The sequence below is a fragment of the Etheostoma spectabile genome, chromosome 20 (assembly GCF_008692095.1).
Source record: "Etheostoma spectabile isolate EspeVRDwgs_2016 chromosome 20, UIUC_Espe_1.0, whole genome shotgun sequence".
Lineage (NCBI taxonomy): Eukaryota > Metazoa > Chordata > Actinopteri > Perciformes > Percidae > Etheostoma > Etheostoma spectabile.
This window is the reverse complement of record NC_045752.1, coordinates 17,777,567-17,799,725: the sequence shown is the minus strand read 5'-3', so window position 1 is coordinate 17,799,725 and position 22,159 is coordinate 17,777,567. Positions and strand designations below refer to the sequence as shown.

The 22,159-nt window shown below is 40.6% G+C and overlaps 3 protein-coding genes across 3 annotated transcripts in view; 1 reads left to right on the top strand and 2 right to left on the bottom strand.

Moving 5' to 3' along the window:
• Positions 1–2,527: 2,527 nt before the first annotated feature.
• Positions 2,528–4,797, bottom strand: kcnf1b (potassium voltage-gated channel, subfamily F, member 1b). The gene has a single exon (XM_032501190.1). It carries the CDS (start codon positions 4,681–4,683, stop codon positions 3,364–3,366), a length of 1,320 nt encoding a protein of 439 aa, XP_032357081.1. The 5' UTR covers positions 4,684–4,797; the 3' UTR covers positions 2,528–3,363.
• Positions 4,798–6,584: 1,787 nt separating this feature from the next.
• Positions 6,585–13,868, bottom strand: atp6v1c2 (ATPase H+ transporting V1 subunit C2). The gene is made up of 12 exons (XM_032500614.1): positions 13,611–13,868; positions 12,985–13,052; positions 12,387–12,472; positions 11,799–11,893; positions 10,667–10,758; positions 10,487–10,582; positions 10,310–10,378; positions 9,707–9,799; positions 9,528–9,615; positions 8,821–8,918; positions 8,590–8,719; positions 6,585–7,360 (listed from the first exon to the last, which is right to left on the bottom strand). The coding sequence occupies exons 1-12, from the start codon at positions 13,737–13,739 to the stop codon at positions 7,271–7,273; spliced, it is 1,134 nt and encodes a 377-aa protein (XP_032356505.1). The 5' UTR covers positions 13,740–13,868; the 3' UTR covers positions 6,585–7,270.
• A 2,710-nt stretch (positions 13,869–16,578) lies between these two features.
• The window catches only part of nol10 (nucleolar protein 10), a 17,428-nt gene continuing 11,847 nt past the window's right edge, over positions 16,579–22,159 (top strand). Inside the window, exons 1-10 of the mRNA XM_032500779.1 lie at positions 16,579–16,756; positions 17,769–17,814; positions 17,901–17,999; positions 18,129–18,206; positions 18,301–18,338; positions 19,479–19,615; positions 19,735–19,800; positions 19,992–20,052; positions 20,414–20,499; positions 21,495–21,573. Of these exons, the coding sequence (XP_032356670.1) occupies positions 16,691–16,756; positions 17,769–17,814; positions 17,901–17,999; positions 18,129–18,206; positions 18,301–18,338; positions 19,479–19,615; positions 19,735–19,800; positions 19,992–20,052; positions 20,414–20,499; positions 21,495–21,573 (756 nt within the window). The 5' untranslated portion in view covers positions 16,579–16,690. The remainder of the gene's footprint in view (positions 16,757–17,768; positions 17,815–17,900; positions 18,000–18,128; positions 18,207–18,300; positions 18,339–19,478; positions 19,616–19,734; positions 19,801–19,991; positions 20,053–20,413; positions 20,500–21,494; positions 21,574–22,159) is intronic.

Sequence of the window (22,159 nt, the reverse complement as noted above, 5' to 3'; positions counted from 1 at the left end):
AAAGGTTGTTTTAGTCGTGCAACAGAATACTTAAAAAAAAAAAAAAAGATTCAACAGATAGTCTAGCTGGCCGTATCAGTTTAAGATTTACCCTGCAGGGATCTGAGGAGCAGTCATGAGGGACATGCAGTGGAATTTCCAGCGGCACCTGAAAAATGCTGGAATTGAAACGTTGTCGATACAGATTAGTTTGACGTAGTCTTGCATTGTCCCAACTGTGTGTTGCAGTGCTGCTGCATCAGTGCTCATATCTCAAAAAAGCCCTGTTTGTGAAACTTTAGTTCCCTACACACTAACCTACCAATGCACACGCCTACACTACCACATTACTACGACCATTGGGAACTCATTAAAAGTGACTAATTATCAGTATCAAACCAGTCTTCAATCAAGATCTATTTAACGTTATATCTTCCTCTAGACACCAGTGCTCTCTGGGACTCTAAGGATCATGGGAGACCGCTCCTGTGAAGCATCAAAGCCCACTGGGGAAAGACAAGAATTGACAAGCAGGTTTCTTACGTCTTTGATGCATTTGTTTACAAGTTGCCATGGATCACACATTGGAGAGCCACAGTGAGAAAGACATTATACATCAGTAACATGGATGTTCATGCAACAGCTTTGAATTTTAAATGTGAAGGTGAGTTTGTCTCACACTGTGGACATCAACATATAGTTTCAACCGGTGTGTCCGTGCCACAGAGTAGGAGTGAGTCATCTGTAATGGTTGGTGATGCATAACGTACGAAGTGCTATATTTGGTTAAAGTCAACGTCAGTTAAAGTCTCTCAGTTTCCCTTCATCCTCACCTCACATATATCTTTCATGCCATTTTTTCAGTGTTGATCAACAATCATTTATTCCTTCTATTTTCAGATTGCAAAACATGTTCTTTTCAAATTGGAATTTATAAGTGTAAAGTGTGTATAAAGATTTGCATCTTTACACACCCTCAAAAAAATGACAGCACTAACGCTCTACGTATCGTTCGGTCTGGTCGCGGCACTCTCAGCCGGTGGAGCTGACAGCTCATCCTCTGAGACGCAGTGTGAGTAGGTGGAGGCAGGATGAAGGAGTGAGATGGAGACGGAGAGAGAGAAACAGCGGGTGGGGTGGTGGCAGAGGAGAAATGAGTGTTTCTGAGTGTTCAGTGTGTGGGTGTGTATTGCCTTAGTTTGAAGTGTTTTCCCGCTGGGGGCAGCTGTTTCTCACAGACCACTGCCTTGGATCATGTCACACGCGAAGCACAAACACAGAAACATATAAGGCAACAAAAGCAAATACAGACACAGACACACTGATATATGTGTATCCACACATACACAGTCGCAACTCACGGGCTCAACAGTGACATTCACCCATACGACACACACTGACCCATGCCTTGCCAAGTATTTTCTGTCATCATCCTTGTGTTGTTTCTATAGAAGATGGCTGCAAACAGAAACAGTCAAACACTGAAGGTGGCACCATGCTGGATGACACATATGCAGACTGCCTTCTGTAAACTCAAATACAGTTTTTGTTGTTTGCAAATTCACTTTTTACTTTTGATACTTAAATAAACTCCATTTTGCTAATAGCACGTATCCTACTACTCAATTATTTTACTTAAAATATCTGAAGGCTTCCTTACTTCACCACTGTTCAAGTCAATAGATAAGTTAAGGTACAACTGTACCTTATCTCTGCTGTATTCCTATACTTAAATTAAGGATCTTTTCACAAAAGTATTTGAAAATGCAATACACGCATGCATGCACTCACACACGTGCACACACACACACACACACACACTAATACATACAGACACAGTGTGTGTGCGTGTGTTTTCCATTTTCACACGCACACATTACACATTGCCAGCAGCTGTTCAGCAGCCACTTGTAGTTACCTATCTGGTTGTTTTACATGTCTCCTGGACTAAATATGAATAAATCACAACAAATAAAAAAATAAATTAAAAAAACCCTCTTGTTTATTAGAAAGCACATATAATCACAACCTTGGATTTTTTTGCTTTTTTTTAATCCGCACCAGCTTTCCCTGTCTGTCCCAGGACCCACTGACATGGGGTCAGCTAGACACAGGGCACAAAAGAACACAACATATGAAAACAAAATATTCCTTTAATCAATTTGAGGGTAGTCTGAGATTCATCACATGCCAGTTATGTGGGGGCTGTAATTTCCGACTCATTTTTAGTCTAATTTTAATAGGCATTTCTAAAAGATTATCCACCCACACTGGTTCAGTTGAAGTCCCTATCTGATACATTTGCCACCAAAGCACCAACACCTTATTATATTACATATCAACTTGATTATTCTACTCTCCTCCAAAGAAAACAATCTGTATTGTTGTTATTATTATTATGATTATTTGAAATTACTTAAGTGTCACCTACTCTGTAACTTCCAGCAGCTTACAGGTGATGCTTTAATCATTCTCTATGCATAAGTGTACATGCAGGCAGGGGGATTCTAGGATCAGAGCATTAGGGGGTGCCTGGCACCTTTTTAACATATTTTTAAATATTATTCTACTGTGCTAACTGTGCATTTCAACATAATTTTGGACCATCGTGGTAGGAAACCAATGATGTAACTAGAAAGTCACCATCAATTCTGAGAAAACTTCCTTTAATGCTGAGCCACAGGGCCATTACTACAAAGGTGAGGCGGTTTACAAATGAAATTGGATATTTATCTAAGGAAAAGCAGACCTTTCCAAAATTTACTTTCAATAACTTTTGGAAATTTGACATTTATGTGATTTTGACCTTGGCTGTAAAGTACAATGTTCTGTAAGATAGCTCAGATTTTTTTTCTGAATGATCTCGGCATCTATTCTGGGTTTAGTTTCACTATGCTGTAATATTGCTAGAGCAGAACTCCTTTATTTTAAGCAGTTCTTTTTTAGAGGTCAAGTTTAGGGCTAAAATCGCCTCTGTACTACACAGCTTTTTCATGCACAACTTATTGTTCCATTACAACACAACAAGAGTTATGGAACGAAATAACTGCACCATGCAATAATAAGCAGCACGTGGCAGAGTCACAATCAACTACAAAGACTACATATGAGATGGCGCTATATATGTACAGTGTTCCCGCATGGAGCTGTGCCAGTGTGTCTGCAGGACCGGGCAAAGTTTCAATGTCTTATTGTAAAGGTCTCTGCCTACCGAATTTTGTACATTTACTAGATGTTTTTATTGTGGTGCATTAGACTAGATGTGGACAGGTGATCTTTTGATTTTCACCTTCTTATAGAACGTGAATTACCGGCCTGACAGCAGTAAAAGCTCTTGAAAAAGTCTTTATTTGCTCAAACTGCTGGTGCGTCCACAGTCTCATGTTAATTCCTGCTTTCTCTGCGCGCATCCTTGCCAGACTTCAGCTCCATCAGCTCCACCTCGTGCTTCGCCGCGGTCTCCAACACTTTTTGCTTATTGTAGAAGACCACAAAGTTATTAATGATGGGGTGGATGGGCAATGCGATGGCTATTACCCCGCACAGAAAGCTCACGGCTGCGTTGCACTTCCCGAGCGTGGTTTTGGGGTAGATGTCTCCGTAGCCCACCGTGGTCATGGTGATGATGGCCCACCAGAAAGACTGCGGGATGCTTCTGAAAAGGGTCTCTGGGTGGTTTTGCTCCATGGTGTATGCCAGCGCCGAGAACACAAAGATCCCCACGCCCATGTACATGAGGAGCAGCCCCAGCTCCTTTAGACTCTTCTTGAGTGCGTAGGTCAGAGTCTGCAGCCCGGAGGAGTGGCGCGCGAGCTTGAAAATACGCGCGATACGCATGATGCGCAATGCCTGCACCGCTTGCTGGACGTTAGTCAGCTCCATCATGGACGTGGTGCCAAGGTAAGTGAGGGACAGGACCACGTAGAACGGCATGATGGCCATGAAGTCAATGACGTTCATGAAGGAGAGCGCAAAGTGCAGCTTGTTAGGAGAGGAGGCGAGACGCAGGAAGTACTCCGCGGTGAACCATAACATGCAGGTGGTCTCAATCCCCTCCAGGATCGGGTGCTCCACCAGTTTTCCCTCCACGTCCGTCACTTGGAGCTCCGGGATGGTCCCCACGCACATCACCACCGCCGAGACCAGGACAGAGAGGAAGGATGCGATGGCAATGATTCGCGCCGGCAGGGATGAACCCGGCTTCTCCATCAGCCTCCACAGGAACCTCTGGCACCGCTGGCTGCGCGTAATGCACTCATCCACCTCCAGATCCTCCAGGATCACTTTCACTTTGTGTGCAATCTCTGTCAGCTCCTCCTCCTTCTCACTTAGGTAACTTTTACAGCACTCGTCCAAAACATTTTGGTCTATTTTCCAGAACTCCATCTCCTTGATGAAACATATGGGGCAAATGCCGGGTTTGATGTGGATTTCATCAAAGTAGTACACGTCGATGATGCACTTGAAGGCGTCAGGATCTCGGTCAAAGTAAAACTCTTTTCTGCATGGATCGAAGTCATCACAAAGCGACGAGATAACTTCATGGTTCTGGGTTGAGCAGTTCAACAATTCCGTTAGTCTGCTCTCCGGGTAGCGGTTCAAAACCTCCCCAAAAAGCACCACATGGACTCCGCCAATGTTTACAGCAATCTCCCCCTCGGCACACAACCCAGTTCTATATTTTGGCTTCGGAACTGTCCACATTTTAATCAATGTGTGACTGAATAAATGTGTAGCCTATCCTATAACGTTGAATTAAAGCGTACAAACCAAAATTGATGTCCACTTTTTTGGCGCGTAAATGTTTCCTCTAGCGACAGTTTCATGCACTGAGTGGTACAGCTTTCCCCAACACTTTCCATCTCTCTCTCTCTCTCTCTCTCTCTCTCTCTCTCTCTCTCTCTCTCTCTCTTTCTCTTTATCCCTCATTCTCCCTCCCTCCCTTTCTTCTCCTGTCTGGGAGATGCAATAAAATAAATATGTAGGCTGTTTAGGTTGAGAAGACAATGCAGTCAATAGGCCAATTGAACTAGAACCGTTAATTAGCACTGCACCCTACAATCCAGACACATTCTAACTCCGCCATAGTGGTTTAGATCCATGTTGTCCATTTACACACATTTTGAATAAGTTACTGGAATGTACAGTGTTGGTTAAATCTTCCAACCCCACACACATTGATTGATCAACTATAATGCATGATAGCTGTTAGAAAAGAATGCTATGAAAATGGAGACTGAACAGAGATAGTGCACTCTCTGGTGATCATGTGCTGCATAGCATTCTGAAAGTAACTAAGTACATTTACTCAAGTGCTTGTAAAGTACAATTTTGTAGCAGTAGCACTTGAGTATTTCTTTTTCATGTTACTTTAAACTACTCCACTATGTTTCTTATTTCTGTATCTCCCATCTGAGGTAAATGGTTAGAGTTCAGTTTAGGATTTTACATTTTTTGGCGAGTGACCCCTTACAAAAAAGCAGTGCGGGTGGGCTCATTGTCAGGTGTCAGATATATGAGTTGTTAGCCTACACCAAACTTCCCCTCTAAACTACTCATATGATTTCATTTAAATAAAAAGTGTGAGGGCCAAAGAGGTAATCCTTTCCAATATTTCACAAGAAAAGAAACAAAGATTAGAGAGTAGTTCCAACTTTTTTGAACAAGTGTTATTTCTTTTCTTACCTTGTAAATCATCTAACAACCTCTCAGATTTATCTTAGGACCCACACTATTGGGACATGTAACCACTGGACTAACTACCTAAATAGAAGAGTATTCCAATTTGGCATTACACAATGTCAAACCTATGGATAGTTTTTAACGATGGATCAAAATTCAGCCAAACCAGAACAATCATTTTTTTATTCTACATATTCTTCTTCCTTTCTACATTACCCACAATGCACCTTGAAAAAAGACAGTTTGGTCTGAATAGTAATGCTAGTAGCGGCTAGTGCAGCCTCAAGCAGAGGTCTGGTAAGCTCACTTGTCTCTGACTCCACAAGCTCAGATTTGATTTTTTAGCAGATATCACATTGCCACAAAAGGCTTTTTACACTTTTTTTTTTGTACTTTCTTTCCCCCACATAACACAATTATACTCCCCAATACCTGCAAACAGAATTTGACGTGTTAAATTGGTGGACTTCCCCTTTAAAACTAGCTTGAGTGGCCACAACAGAAAAATCCTATGTACACGTTAAAGTGTCAGTATACAGTATATATATGTATAATATGTCACAATGACCATTTTTCTGCAGAACAAGTGTGTTTAGTTAAGATTTGAGTGCTGGTTGAAATGGCAACACCTGTAGTTACTGGTGGTAACCCCGCCACTAACAATGAAAACTACTATAAAGAATACATTTACATTGAATTAAAATGCTGTAAAAATCCTGACCATAAAGATTACCAGTAATGCAGTCTGATTTCATGAAAGGCTTCAGGATGATAACCCTATAGGATATGATTGCAGTACTGTTTCTTGGGCATTTTACAGTGTGGTTTTGGTACTTTTACTTAAGTAACGGATCTGCGTTCTCCTTCTACCATTGGTAGCATTAAATTAAAAACATTCTGATGTAATGAGTTAAAAGTACAGAGTGGTGCTGTGCTTTCGCTTCAGAATATACAGTATAATGCAAAATGTACGGACTTTTGTGTTGAACAGTGTGCGTTTGTGGAGCCTGGGCTGTCTAAAGTGTGTACAGACAGCTAGCAGATAGTGAGGTTAAGACTGTTTTGGGGTTTTCAACTGGACCTCCATTCAACAGAGATGTTTGCTGTATGTGACAAAAAATGTTGTAGCCTAAAAAACACGTGTCATTGCTTAGAGCACCTTTTCAGAAATACACTTTATCACACTGTGATGGCTGTTAGGTCTCTAGGAAGATGTGCTTGCTTAAAATGCTTGAATGTGCTCCCCAACATTAACAATTACTGTACATGTTCTTGCATATTCAAATGGTTCCACAGTTCCATGCAGCACATCACAACGTGTAGTTCATGTGCAGATGATATTGCAGCTGATATGTGCAGTGAAGAGGACTAGAATCCATCCACTGTTCACTTGACAAGATAATTTACACTGCTGTCCAAGGGAAGCTTGACAGTTATTTCTGGCTCATGAGAAATGTTGAAAACCAAGAGATTCAAGGAGCATCACTAGATGTGTTTTATTTTAGAGTTGAGGGTCTTCATGTTCCTGGCTCTGAGTGGTCCGCTCCACCACGGGAGCAACAGGGCCCATATTGCTTGGTCCTTGTGTGGATCGTCTCTTTGTTGACTGCTAGCTGATCTCCAGCAGATTGGTGTTGATATGGAAGCAGATGTAGGACAAGTACTCATGCTGACAGAGTCCTGGGATATCACAGCTTACCTGCTTGTCAGAGGGAGACAGGAGAACAAAGACATCAATATTACAGTACATTTGACTGGACAAACAATCACACTTACTTGCTATTATTGGTCTAGGGGAAGCATTGTCAAATTCTGTCATTACTATTCACCACATATAGTTTCTTTCTTGATGCCATGGATTTCAATTGTGTCTGTATCTTGACAGTGGAGCCTTCATTATGTTTGAACCTTTACAGCTGAATGTACACAACATGCTAAATAAAAATTGTGAATGAACTTGCCAAAGCCATTGGTGGAAGACACATTTTGATCCTTTAAGTAGAAGCAGCAATACCACAATTTAACAATGTCTTATCAATAATTACATTATTAACAATGGATCAAATTACTACATGCAATGTGAAAAGGGTTGCTTGTAGTGTTGAACCTGCATAAATTATCACGTAACTCTGCATTTCCCCAACGACTTTATTGCTTTAGTTCGTTCTTAACGCTCAGGCAGCTTGTTTTTTAAGAATCTCTGATAGACACACTATAATTTACATTACTAGTCCAGCACCAACCAGCAGTCAAAGTTAGCTAGCTGCAAACATAGTGGAGCATTTAGCAGTAAAGAAACAGATATAGAGTTGGTGGAGACCAAAACCGAGCTCAAAGGAGAGTGAATTCACCAGGTCAGTTTCTTGCTACTTACTTGTTGGCAGACATACAGTATAAGCCAATAGACACATTTCTGCAAAGGGACAAAATTGGTCTCTAACATTGCCCCAGTGAATTTATATATGCCTCAGGAATGTGTTAAAGTCAAGTAGAGGAATAGCACAAAATGGCAATTCAAAGAACGTTTAAGTAATTCAAAATTGTGCTCAAGATGTAGGTTAGTTTCTCTCTACCCATGGTTATAGACTAAAACACCGTTGTGTTACATAAATCCATGACGGAGAACACATTCAGATTAAAACTGTTGTAACTTTTAATTAGAACTGGCTCAGGTGTCATCCTGTGACTGATCTTTTACAATTAGGCCAACTGAGTTGCTGATCAAGACTGTGACATGTGGTTAAACGCTGCAAAAACAGCTAGTAGGTGGACCTTGATTTGACATTGTTTTATGAGACATATAATCTATTTTGGAGTGAACATCCATGCTCCAAAATGTGTATGTTTGTGTCTTTATACCTTTTGTTCTGTGCTTTGGATGAAATATGAATGTTATTAGAATCAGAGAAAGTGGATTTGGCCTCTTACCTCTGTCTTGCCGGCAGTGGCAGTGGGGTCCAGATGTATGAAGAGGGAGGCGAGTTCTGCTCTCAGTTTCTTTGAATGCTTCTTGTCCGTGTGCAGCACAAGAGCCTGATAGTTCACCGGTAATCCATACCTGGCAGGAGACATCTTCATGAGTCTACTCAAAGGAATCTGAATCACATGTCATCTTCCCATTCATGTTGAGAGGAAATCACTGTTGTTATCAGCACTGACCTGAGGACTGATTCCACAAACACCCTCATTGCTTTCAAGTGAATCCAAGCAACAAACACCTCACTGAAATTCACCTTAAGCCAACGCACGAAGATTCCCTATGGAGGAGGCATGCGCTTTTAGAATGTACTACCATACAATACACAAAATATTAATAATAATAGAATAATAAAATATTCTACATACACACAAATACAAAACACTATACACATATACAGTATGTACCGTATGTATACATACATAGATTATGGACCCTCTACTACATACATTGTATACAAATTTAGGTGCATATTAAACTGGAATAGATGGATGAAAATGGATGTGTTGATCTAATGTATTATTTAAACATCATGTTTTAATTTTAAACATACACATGGAAGGCAAAGTAAGTCCTTAAGCTTTGAGGCAAACTGTATCTGTGGATGGCTACCTTAATGGCTACCTGACTTAGTAAGGATTTCATCAATGTTTTTATAAATTTAATGGGTTATTTTTTGTACAAATAGGCCAATTCACCTTTGCTTATAATATGTTAGATTCATGGTAATTCATATATTCAGACATAGTTTAATTTAAAAACAAACAAACTTTCAAATAATATATATTAAACAATTTGGCGCCCCCCCCAGCAGTGACTCTGAGGACCCCTGTGGGTCACGGACCCCCCTGTTGAAGATCTTTGCTACAGAATAGGATGTTGGACTCACATATTGTTCCTTCTTGTGAACACTATGTTTCTTCATCTCCTGCTGCTTCTTCGCCTCCATATCAAAGCTGTAGTCGCGCACGGTGAACCTGTGTGGATCATAGGCTACACTATGGTAATTGACACAGACAACACAGCTTTTACTTGACTCTGTATTTTCTGGCAATCCGTCCTGCTTACTTGCTCTCCTGGGCTTTGGCTTTGAATTCACCCACAGCTCTTTTGAAAAGTGTAACTGAGAAAAGGCCTCCCTCTCCATCCTCGTACAGCTTCCTGATCATCACACAAAATAATGACAGGGAATTAGAACGACACATGATGACATGCAGCAGTAGGTCAGGCTAAAAGACAACAAAGAAAAAAAAGTTAAAAGCTGAGTGATATTGATGTACTGTAATACTGCGTTGTGTTGGAAGACTAGATATTATGCATTGTGAAGCTCTTTAGCAAAGACTGTGATGTGATGCAAATGAACCTTAACAGCTGTAGGGCTTTCACAATTCATCACTGAGGAATTTCGACAGAACTTTCAGTCTTTGGTCTGCTTTAGTTGCCAGTCTACAAAGCACTTTATTTTTATTTTTAAAAAAAGAACGTTTTCTTCCCTGCAACGGATCCAAGCTACACAGACTCTTACTTTCTGCCAGTAATAGAACACCTGTGGTTACTTAGCCTGACCTTTTAGGTGCTAAGAGCAGGTACTTGGAGCTTTGCGGGTGCTCTTATACTGAGATTAAGTGGAATGGCTTGTCTTACAGCAGAGAGTGCGTTAAGACAGCTCACCTGCTGGACCGTGGAACCACAAACTCTGACAAAGACTCATAGGTCCTCTCCCACTGCAAGTAGCTCCCTCTGGGACCAAAAACATGAATAGAAACACATTTACACATAAAAAACAACACATGAAACCCTTGTGTTACACCATAGAATGAAAGTAAAATAACATTTAGTGTCACCAACCTGGTCACCACTACCAGTAGAGTGGTGAGGTACTCTGAGACCACCAGGTCTTCCTTCTTGACTATGTCATTCAGACTGCGAGTTTGCAAAGTCCCACTGGGAAGATAGACATTCCAGTTCAACATTTCATTTTCGTAAAGTGATTTATTTTTTACTTCATGTCTTAATGATGTCACTCACTCTAGTTTGTGCTCGAGGCTTTGCAAGCTCATTTTCACACTGTTATACGCCGCAGCTCGAGATTTTAATTCCGTCTCCATCTGGGAAACTTCCTGACACACATGCAAGTATTAACAGGACATACAAACATCAGGAGTGAATGTAACATTAACCTCTAACTAGTCTGGGAAAAGAACTCTCATATTGATTACCTTTAATATAACTTAATAGTTGGGGTTTGTCTGTGTGTGAGGAGTGGGCGTTTACCAGGCAAAGAGGGTCTAATGCTGTCAAGTTGCATAATGAGAAATGTAGAAACCACTTCTGAAGGTTTCAGTCTCTGCTTCTTTTTTAAAGACACAGTGAAATGGTATATATATGTTTCCAAGTTCTAATTGTGTGTCCCAGTGGTAATTGTTCATCTCTTGTTACATGCTAAATATGAAACATGAATATGGAAAAATCACAGCCAGCACCTCAAATGTAATTTTGAGAAAGGTATGGGTGGAGGTGAACAGTCCTATAGCTTCTCTCTACATCTATTCAACCAATCAATCAATTTATTTGAGGGGCAGTCTTAGACAGTGTCGTCATTTAGGCTCCTAGTGGCCTTGTCCTGAGCCTCTCAGTGCTGGCCTGGTGTATCCGGTTCCTTCTTTCCAACCTCAAAAGGTAGAAAAGCTGTTACCTGGGTGGTTTGGATCTTTAGTGATTCTCCTAGCCTTTTTCTTGCAGTGCCCCATGGTGTAAATGTCCTAAAGGCAGGGCAGGGTGTACGTTCTTCCGAATGAGCCACTCTTTGGAGGGCCTTGCGGTCCTGTTCGGGGCAGTGATGTTTCCCGTCAGGATGCCCTCGATGGTGCGGGACTAGAAATTCCTCAGCTCTGTATCATGGGCTTTTTGCTAAGCCACCACCACTTTGAGAGCTTTGAAGGACTTTATTTAAACTTGTTGATAACCCATTTTATTTAGAAAATTGTTTTACATTAGTGATAGGGACACTATAACTTCCAATTGACTTTGAGTTTCAATGCTTTTTTTGTGTCTTCCAACTTTGCAAAGGTGTAATAATAAATTGCCGCAGCATGATTATGACTGTAATAACTATATTTGCATGTCATTGCAGATAATCCTCATTTGAATGAGTTAGTACCTTGTTGATGATGTCTGTCAGGCTGGAGAGAGGCAGAGCTGTGGGATACTTGGCTTTGTCCCACTGAAACTTGGTCATGTAGCTCATCAGCTCCACTTAGAAACACACAAGGAGTCATAACTTGAATTGACACCAAAAATTGCACAACAAACACACACCGCCACACAGTAGAATAGGAGTGTCAGTCCGAAAACATGAGGGGAAAAGCACTGTAAACACGCACATTACATATAAAGAGTCACACAGCACTGCACTTCAGCTAAAAGAGAGACAAAATACCCCTCAGAGACTGGAGGTAAGCTTTCAGGGGTGACACGACTGCTGTCCGATTCATGCCATGGTCTGATGGGAGAAAGTGACCAGAGACCGTAGTTAGCTTGATGGTCAGCTGTTGAGCTGCCCTATTCTCTGAATGTGTGTGTAGATGTTTGTGTGTATATATGCATAAAGACCCTGCTTAAGTAGCTCTTAGTCACATTTGCAGTGTGTGTGTCGCCTTGGGCTTCAAAGCACTCTCCTAATGAGTTTCTATACAATGTAATTAACACCCCCAGCATGTATCAGCTTGTGTGGTTGTGTGTGACTGACCTCCATTGGCTAAGGTGTTTTCCAGCACTTTGTCACTGGACTGCTCCATCACCTCCCTCATAGTCTGATGTGTTTTTTTAATCACACTGACAGGACAAATATCATTATTACAGAGGTGCTTAAACTTTTTTTATTCATGTATTTCATATGTTATGTTTTTAGTAACAAGTTTAATCATTTATTGGCTCCTATATTGGAAATTGGTTCTCTCTCAATTCTGGCACTGAGGCCCAGAATAAATGCCCAACAAAGGGTTTTATTTATCCAAGCAAAGACCTCTAGTTAAGAGAGATTCAGAAAACAATGAATAAAATACTCTGGTTTGATCTCCCTAAGGCTAATTTTTATATCGCAAAGAGACTATAACATCCCCTACACAGTGCCAGCTCAGATACACCAACAATGAATTTCAAATAAGGAGGGAAAACTAAGCGTCAGCTTCCCCTGACTATCAATTAATCATGATGCAGACTGCACACAAGCTCAGTTACAAGTCTTAATTAAGGACAAAGCTGCACATTAAGCTATAAATGTGCAGTGGCCATTGGGGCAATCAGGTTTCATGTGCATCAAAAGAGCACATTTTGACTTTTTTTACCTTTCAGTCAGTGTGTCGAGCTTGGACAGATCATCTGACACGCTGAGAAGACTGTCCAGTATTCCCACCTGGGGTCACAGCATAGACATCCCAGTCAGTGTTACTGTGGCTAATGTATTATGGATTTGACATAGAGCTCACAACACAACAGTACACAACAATTCTGCATGTATAAGGACTTGTGAATGTACTGGCATTTAAGATTTAGTGTAGAGTTGTTCACATGTAAAAGTCAACACGACAAATGTACATTTAAGTTTGAACTCTTGGGAGAAATGAAAAACGGCTGTTAATATATGATTCCTGGCAACCAAGGTGAACTGAGATCATGCTAAGTAAAATGGGTCAGATGGAAATGTTGCCTCAAACTGTAGCGAGCAACCTGAGCCTGTATCCCTTCACCAGAGAAGGACATCAAACACCATCATCCTACTCCACTACATTACTGGTATAAACACAGAACAAACATACAAGAACAATAATTAGTTTTTGACAATGCTGTTCTCACAGATCAAGAAGACAGACCCTTCCATATCTGGTCCTTGTGTCTATATATTTGATCTTTTACTTGACTCGTTTACTTGGCTCCCACTGGACTCTCCCTTAAAAAAGATACACACCCTTACCTTGAGATCTGGAATGGAGAACTTGCAGCACGAGGCCAGGTTAGTTTTGGCAATTATGTGCTTGAGTTTCTCTACACTGGTTAAACTGGTCTTGTCCAGAGGGACAGAAATAAACCAAAAGTCTGTCATGATTCCAAGTGCTTCACATAGAGACCTCCAGTCAAAGTCCTCCTAACAGGCTTTGGCACCAAATAGCCTTTGACCTAGAGCAGATAAACATACAGTAAGGTACATGAGGTAAACTCCATCATCGAAACATGTATATAGGCATTCACACAAAGCTGACTTTGTAAAATGAAATTTAATGATTTGCTCTGTTATTCTTTTTCTGGTGTCCCTAGGATCATATTAACATTTCCCTCAGTTATGGCTACTTGAAGTGTGATAAAAGAAACTACAAAATGAAAAGAAAGTACCTTTCAAAGCAAGCATTCTTACCGTCAGGTTATCTTCATGACTGTCCTGTGTCAGCCCTACTGTGGGTGTTGGAAAGTCTGAGCAGCAGATCCACCTGAGACCGCCTTCTAGGATCACAAGAAGCTGTTACATCACTTTGGGTGCTTGGAATAGACTAACCGAAATTGATTGACTTTCAATTTGCAACTTTGCTTTCACTCTCCATGTTCCTCGAAGAAAAAAAAAAGAACAGAGCTGATCAATTGGAAAATAGGGATTCCAAAAAATTGATGATGATTTGTACAGACTTAAAACTTGTACCAATGTTGTTGCACCAATAAAAATAATATAATTATATATATATATATATATGCACACTTCCGTTCAAAAGTTTGGGGTCACCCAAACAATTTTGTGTTTTCCTGAAAAGTCACACTTATTCACCACCATACGTTGTGAAATGAATAGAAAATAGAGTCAAGACATGACAAGGTTAGAAATAATGATTTGTATTGAAATAAGATTTGTTTTACGTCAAACTTTGCTTTCGTCAAGAATCCTCCATTTGCAGCATTCCAGCATTGCAGACCTTTGGCATCTAGCTGTTAATTTGTTGAGGTAATCTGGAGAAATTGCACCCCACGCTTCCAGAAGCAGCTCCACAAGTTGGATTGGTTGGATGGGCACTTCTTGCGTACCATACGGTCAAGATGCTCCCACAACAGCTCAATGGGGTTCAGATCTGGTGACTGCGCGGGCTACTCCATTACCGATAGAAACCAGCTGCCTGCTTCTGCTCTAAATAGTTCTTGCACAATTTGGAGGTGGGTGTAGGGTCATTGTCCTGTGTAGGATGAAATTGGTTCCAATCAAGCTCTGCCACTGGGCCTGGCATGGCGTTGCAAAATGGAGTGATAGCCTTCCTTATTCAGAATCCATTTTACCCTGTACAAATCTCCACCTTACCAGCACCAAAGCAACCCAGACCACATGTTACCTCCACCATGCTTAACAGATGGCGTCAGGCATTCTTCCAGCATCTTTTCATTTGTTCTGGTCTCACAAACATTCTTCTTTGTGATCCAAACACCTCAAACTTGGATTCATCCGTCCACAGCACTTTTTTCCAGTCTTCCCAGTCCAATGTCTGTGTTCTTTTGCCCATCTTAATCTTTTTCTTTATTGGCCAGTCTCAGATATGGCTTTTTCTTTGCCACTCTGCCCTGAAGCCCAGAATCCCGCAGCGCGCTTCACTGTAGAGTTGACACTGGTGTTTTGCGGATACTATTTAATGAAGATGCCAGTTGGGGACCTGTGAGGCGTCTGTTTCTCAAACTAGAGACTAATGTACTTATCTTCTTGCTCAGTTGTGCAACGCGGCCCCATTCTATTTCTACTCGGTTAGAGCCTGTTTGTGCTGTCCTCTGAAGGGAGTAGTACACACCGTTGTAGGAAATCTTCAATTTCTTAGCAATGTCTCGCATGGATAGCCTTCATTTCTAAGGACAGAATAGACTGCCGAGTTTCAGATGAAAGTTCTCTTTTTCTGGCCATTTTGAGCGTTTAATTGACCCCACAAATGTGATGCTCCAGAAACTCAATCTGCTCAAAGGAAGGTCAGTTTTGTAGCTTCTGTAACAACCTAAACTGTTTTCAGATGTGTGAACAGATTGCACAAGGGTTTTCTAATCATCAATTAGCCTTCTGAGCCAATGAGCAAACACATTGTACCATTAGAACACTGGAGTGATAGTTGCTGGAAAGGGCCTTATACACCTATTAGATATTGCACCAAAAACCAGACATTTGCAGCTAGAATAGTCATTTACCACATTAGCAATGTATAGAGTGTATTTCTTCAAAGTTAAGACTAGTTTAAAGTTATCTTCATTGAAAAGTACAGTGCTTTTCCTTCAAAAATAAGGACATTTCAATGTGACCCCAAACTTTTGAACGGTAGTGTAGATACTATATATATATATATATATATATAAATTGTAACACTTACTTATGTGGATAATAAAAGAAACTTAGCCTGTCTAGAAAGGCTGCATCATTGAGTTTACATTTTACACAGAATATGTGTTGTATTGTATTGTATTGCATTGTATTGAAGGCCTATTATATTGTGGTGTATTGTTTTGTAGACTACTGTAGTTTCGAAAACATTTAGGACATTCACAACCTGCCCAGGGAGGACAGATGAAAATACATTAGCCAACTTGGGCACATTAACTTTAATGTGGAAACTGAAATGCTCGTTACAATATGTGTTTAGGTTGCTTTTATCTGTTTCTGGTTTGCATGGCTGGCTGGCGTGCCCTTGAAAATCGTATCAAGCGAATAAACTGATATTTAGTTTGAAATTTAAAACGGCGACAGAGACATATCTAGGTAACTATAGTCTATAGTATTGTGTAGATAAAAGCGTTGCTATCTAAAAAAGTACGTAACATAAATACTAACGTTTTGTAGTGTTCCATCCATGTTAAATACATTTATTTATTTACCCAGAATAACTTTGGACTAAAAGGGGAACTGTGTTCTGCAAATTGGGTTTCTACTCGGACCCATTTCGGAAAACTCATCTTCACTTCCTGTTTTTGCTCCAAAGCAGCAACGTGCAGTTCACCGGTGTGTAGTAACGGTGTTATGTGTGGCCAGAGTCTGGAGCACCTTCCACAATGCAGATATCTAGTGTGAATGACGTGAAGATTTACAATTTAAGCCATGGGAAATCTCTTCCAGAGGTAAGAGCGACGGCTTGTTGCTAACGCTAGTCACATTTCATACTCACAGGGAGTCCCTGCTTAACGTTACCTTGAGGCAAGCTAGCTGGCTAACACCGCTATTACGTGATAACAGCAGTCCTGAGATTGTGTATTGATAAAATGTCAATGCCAAACTCTATTCATCAACACCACACGACAATATGACGGTTTATTCAAACAAAGGACACGTTACGTTAGCTACAGTTGTGCTAATGAACCCATGCTAATTGACTAAATGGAGGAAGAAAAGAAATCATCTTTAGGAAATTGATCTTAGTGCCTTAATAATAATAAAAAAAGAGGAAAAATACAACCTTTAAGGACACCAATTTTCTTTGTGAATGAATAATGTTCTTCTTTAAAATACAAGGGGCGTGAGTATAGACATCCCTATGTTAAATTCCCATTGAGGCAGGCAGATTTTTATCTTTAAAGGCCAGTTATTTCCTGGATCCAGGATAATATGCATCCTGATAAAGTTCCCTTGGCCTTTGGAATTAAAATAGCCCCCCCCCCCCCCCCCCACATCATCACATACCCTTCACCATACCTAGAGATAGGCATGGCGTACTTTCCATAAATCATCTCTCAATACAAATCAAACTGAAATAAACCCATGCGATTCTCTAGGTATGGTGAAGGGTATGTGATCGGGGGGCTATTTTAATTCCAAATGCTAAGGGAACTTTATCAGGATGCTTAGTATCCTGGATCCATGAAATAACTGGCCTATAATAATAAAAATCTGCCTGCCTCTATGGGAATTTAACACAGGGGTGTGTATATTTATGCCCCCTGTATTTTAAGGTAGAACATTTATTTATTCACTCACTTTATTATTCACCTAAATTAAAATAAACTCAACAAAGGTCAGAAGTGAATAATATGAAACACAGCTATACAATTTGAAAGAATTGCTGCAACTAAGCATTGCTTTTATTTTATTTAATCTTCCTGCCAAATCCTAATCACCTCTACCTCTTTAATGCAGTGGCTGTCAGATCGGAAGAAGAGACAGTTACAAAAGAAAGATGTTGGTGAGTTCCTATTTCAGCATCACCAACTGGTTAATTGTCTTTAAAATGCATATCGTCATTCTGACTTTTTATCATTTCGTCCTCAGACATCCAGCGGAGGATTGAGCTCATCCAGGACTTTGAGATGCCCACAGTGTGCACCTCTATCAAAGTGTCCAGGGATGGTCAGTTCATCATGGCTGCAGGTAAGACATGCAGATTGTGTACAGTGTTTCAGCAAACCTTCCAGTTGTCAGTCAGAAACTCTAGAATATGCCCCTAAGAATATTTAGGCGTTCACCACATTTTTTTGTGTATGTGTCCCTTAATTTCAGGGACCTACAAACCCAGGATCCGCTGCTATGACACCTACCAGTTGTCCCTGAAGTTTGAGCGCTGTCTGGATTCAGATAGTAAGTTTTCGAAGACAGAACAAGGCTACTTGCTGTATGGCATGCATGTCACATATGTCTAAATTGATGAATTTCTTTTCTCTCTCTCTCGAAGTTGTGGCTTTCGACATCCTGTCTGATGACTACTCGAAGGTAAGACATTGGGTGCACCTCTTGCTCCAACACTTTTACTGTATGATCTCTGTTGTTACTTATGCACATGGTTTGGTTTGTAAAAGCATAGTATTGTCATGTCATGTATTTAAGTGATGTCACGCATGTTTTAAGCTACAACATTTGTTGTCATATACAGCAAACATTTCCTCACTATCCGCGAGCTTCCTGTCCTAGAACACACTGTAAAAAAAGAAAAAAGAAAGAAACACGGTCTCTGTAGACAGTCCAGGGTCTACAATCGGCAACAAAAACACCTGTACCACAAAGCATACACAAACAGTGTTCCAGCGTTGCAGCCAATAACCAACAAGAAGGATTTGGGGGTGGGGGTGGGGGTGGGGGTTAGTGCGGGACGCACAGAAGGGAGGGGACAGGATGAAGAGGAGGGAGGAGCAAGCTAGTCTTGTTTTGTTTGAAAATACTTCGAACGTCAACAAGAAGTAACGTCACCACACATCGCTGAGATCCCCTTTAAAGGAAGTGTGAGGTTATCAGAATCTGGTAATGACACGTACCTCCACATACCTGTAAAATGATAAGAACTAGACATCAAAGACCTATGTGAGTAATTGTGTATATGAGTACTTAAAAGTAGTAGCAGAACAGACCTTTTGTGATTAAAAATAGGCTTGAGCTGTTTGATATTATAGGGTAGCTGAAGTGTTTTTCAACCTGGACCCTACTTACCTATGTTTTTATGTGTAAGTGACTGATGGCAAGAACAATCTTTGAAATTGGTCCAGTATTTACAGACCGGGCTGCAATGTAACCTTATGGGGCAAATGTTCAGTGTCAGTTTGGTCGGGTTAGGGTCAGGTCGGGATGGCTGGTCACCCTGTTTAATAGTCATTCGATGATTGTGCCAAAGCAATTGAGAAAAACTGTAACTTCCACAGAGAAAGCAGTCATTGCTGGATTAAAACTGTATTTTTGTTAATACTAAAGGTAAAAGTTGTCCTTGGAGGTGAAAGTCACACATCACGACACATTTTGGAAAAACGTGTTAGTTTTGCTCTTAGTTAGTTTGACTCTTGAAATGGAAATGCAATAAAATATCGATAAAATAGTAGATTTTTCTTTGTGACTACAATTTCCTTTTTCTGTGTGTCTGTACAGTTGGTGTTTTTACACTGTGACCGCTACGTAGAGTTCCACTCCCAGCACGGGCACTATTACAAGACACGTATTCCAAAGTTTGGACGGGACTTTTCTTACCACTACCCCTCCTGTGACCTCTTTTTTGTGGGAACAAGGTGAGAGGGAAATCAAATGATTTTGAGGTACTCTGTCATTCTGGCATGTTTTTAGATTAATGGCATGTCGGAGGATTAAGCTGTTAATGTTCTGTTTTAATAATTAATTAATTTTTCAGTTCCGAGGTCTTCAGACTGAATCTGGAACAAGGGCGCTTCCTCAACTCACTTCAGACTGATGCTGTGTAAGGATAACAATTTGCTGTGATACTTGTGTGATCCAAGAAGAGTTGACTATATTTAGCCAGGTGGAAATATTGAAATTGTTGTACCACTAAAGTCTGTGGCGCCATCTGACATTAACCAATAAGCTCTTTGCTGTCATTGCGATCAGCTGATGTTCATGGTGCTTATTCACGTGTTTTTGATCTCTCAGGGAAAACAATGTGTGTGACATCAACCCCGTCCATCATTTGTTTGCCACAGGAACCTCTGAGGTAAGTGTGTGTGTGTGTGTGTGTGTGTGTGTCTGTTTGTGTCTGTGTGTGAGAGATTCCATAATGGTATGTTTTTCTCTTCTCTCATGTATTTGATATTAATTGGTATACACATCAGATACCAGCTGGGCTAATAAAAATGTTTTTTTTCTGAGTGTTAACGTTTTTTCAAACCGTTCCTTTTACTTACATAACAAGTTTTCAATATTAGTTTAAGTTTATAGTTTCCTGTTGTTGTTCTGAAAAAGGCCCAGTTAGTTTAGAAGAAAACCCTTTTTAAAGTCACAAATTGAAAGCTTCCGTAAATCTTCCATTACTCTGCATTTGTCTGACTGTGTGATGTCGTCTGTTGGATTACCAGGGAAGGGTCGAATGCTGGGACCCTCGTGTCCGGAACAGAGTGGGCATACTGGACTGCGCCCTGAGCAGCCTGACTGAAGGAACAGAGTATGTACCGAGCTGCCACACTGATATGTCAAATGATGTCAGCTGATGTCAGCCTGAGGATACATATGTAGTCACATGGCACTTTTCTCCACTGTCTATCTCTGGATGAAAACTAGTTGCCAGTTGTGCCTCATTATGGTGCACTTCAGAATATCCCGCTTTCATTTGATTCACAGCTTTATCCTGTCAGGATCATGTTTTTTGCCATCCAAGTTGGCACTTGCAAGAATAATAAATATATTAACATTAACAATAAACTTATTATAAACGGAATAAACAATAAGGAAAAGTACTGCTGCTGTCAAGAACATAAATACAAGGTTGATATATTATGGAAAAAAAGTATGTAAAAAGACTATATAAAGGGTGCACTGGTAGCTCACTTGGTTGAGCGTGCGCCCATGGACAAAAGCTCAGTCCTTACCGCAGCGGCCCAGGTTTGATCCTGACTTGAGGCCCTTTACTACATGTCATCCCCCCCTCTCGCTCTCCTTTCCTGTCAATCAAATGCCTAAAATAATCTTTAAAAAAATATGGTTTGTGCAGGGTGTGAATGATTTTTTTTTTATAGTAGAATATAAATGAAGCATCGAAAAACTAGATCCATCAACCTAAATGTCAACTTCGAAGTGTATTGGGTCACACATAGACGCTAATGAAGTGAGGAGGGGTCAGAAGGAGTGAAACTGGGTGGTGTGTCACAGCCTCAAGCCTTCATGCAGCCGTCTTTTACCTCCAGGTGGCACCATCTTACAGTTCACACTCCCTCTGCCCTTACCTATCTTCAGCTGTCTGGTAAATCAAAGGCCTAAAATAACCCTTTAAAAAAATGATTTGTGCAGCATGTGCAAAAACATTTACCAGCAATGTGCAAAAGTTAACAGTATTTATAATACGTGCAACGGCGGAGCTTAATATTCCAAAGGAACAACATTGTTTACCATTATGTTTTGTGTTTCTGTCTCACTTGTATCATTCTCCTTCCTTTTTGACAGAGTTCAAAGTTTGCCCTCAATTAGTGCGCTGAAGTTCAACGGCTCCCTCACCATGGCAGTTGGCACCAGCACAGGACAGGTGAGCCCAAAACCTGAAGCTATCAGTCCTTGTCTGTCCGAATACTCTATTCCATTTCATTTATTTATTTGTAAGATCAACACAATGTGTCATCAATATTTCTGGAAACGTGCCAGTGTTTTGCTTTTATTTGGCGAGATGCTTTGAAAACAGAAAACCATTAGTACAGTGGACAGTGTAAACTATCAGCTGCCCGCATGGCGTGAGATTCTGGCTTCTTCCTGAGATTAGTCGACCCACAGAGAAGTGGCTGAAGCCACAGCTCAACGTGGAGGCCTTGTACACAAAACAGTAACAGTGCATAACTGGTTCAATTTTAAATGACTGTTCCCATCCATTGCACACAGAGTTTCAGCTTCTCCCCTCTGGCCGTAGGTTTTCAATCCAAAAAGACACAAAAACAGTTTTGTCCCAGCAGCTGTTACACTGAGGAATAAGTCAGCTGTTCTTTGCACAGGTGTTTATTTACTGTTTCTTTTAGTAATATTTAGTTCACATCCATATCTAAGTATAATCTGGTCCGGTAAGAACTTTTTAATTTTAAACTTTTTAACCCTCCTGTTGTCCTTGGGGTCGAATTGAATTT

Bases quoted from the DNA above. Each gene is read 5' to 3' on its own strand.
- kcnf1b (XM_032501190.1), bottom strand. From the start codon at position 4,683: ATGTGGACAGTTCCGAAGCCAAAATATAGAACTGGGTTGTGTGCCGAG.
- atp6v1c2 (XM_032500614.1), bottom strand. From the start codon at position 13,739: ATGACAGACTTTTGGTTTATTTCTGTCCCTCTGGACAAGACCAGTTTA. The intron at 10,379-10,486 runs GTTGGTGACACT...TTTTGGTCCCAG, and splicing joins CTACTGGTAGTGGTGACCAG to AGGGAGCTACTTGCAGTGGG. The intron at 7,361-8,589 runs GTAAGAGGCCAA...TCTGACAAGCAG, and splicing joins CCACTGCCGGCAAGACAGAG to GTAAGCTGTGATATCCCAGG.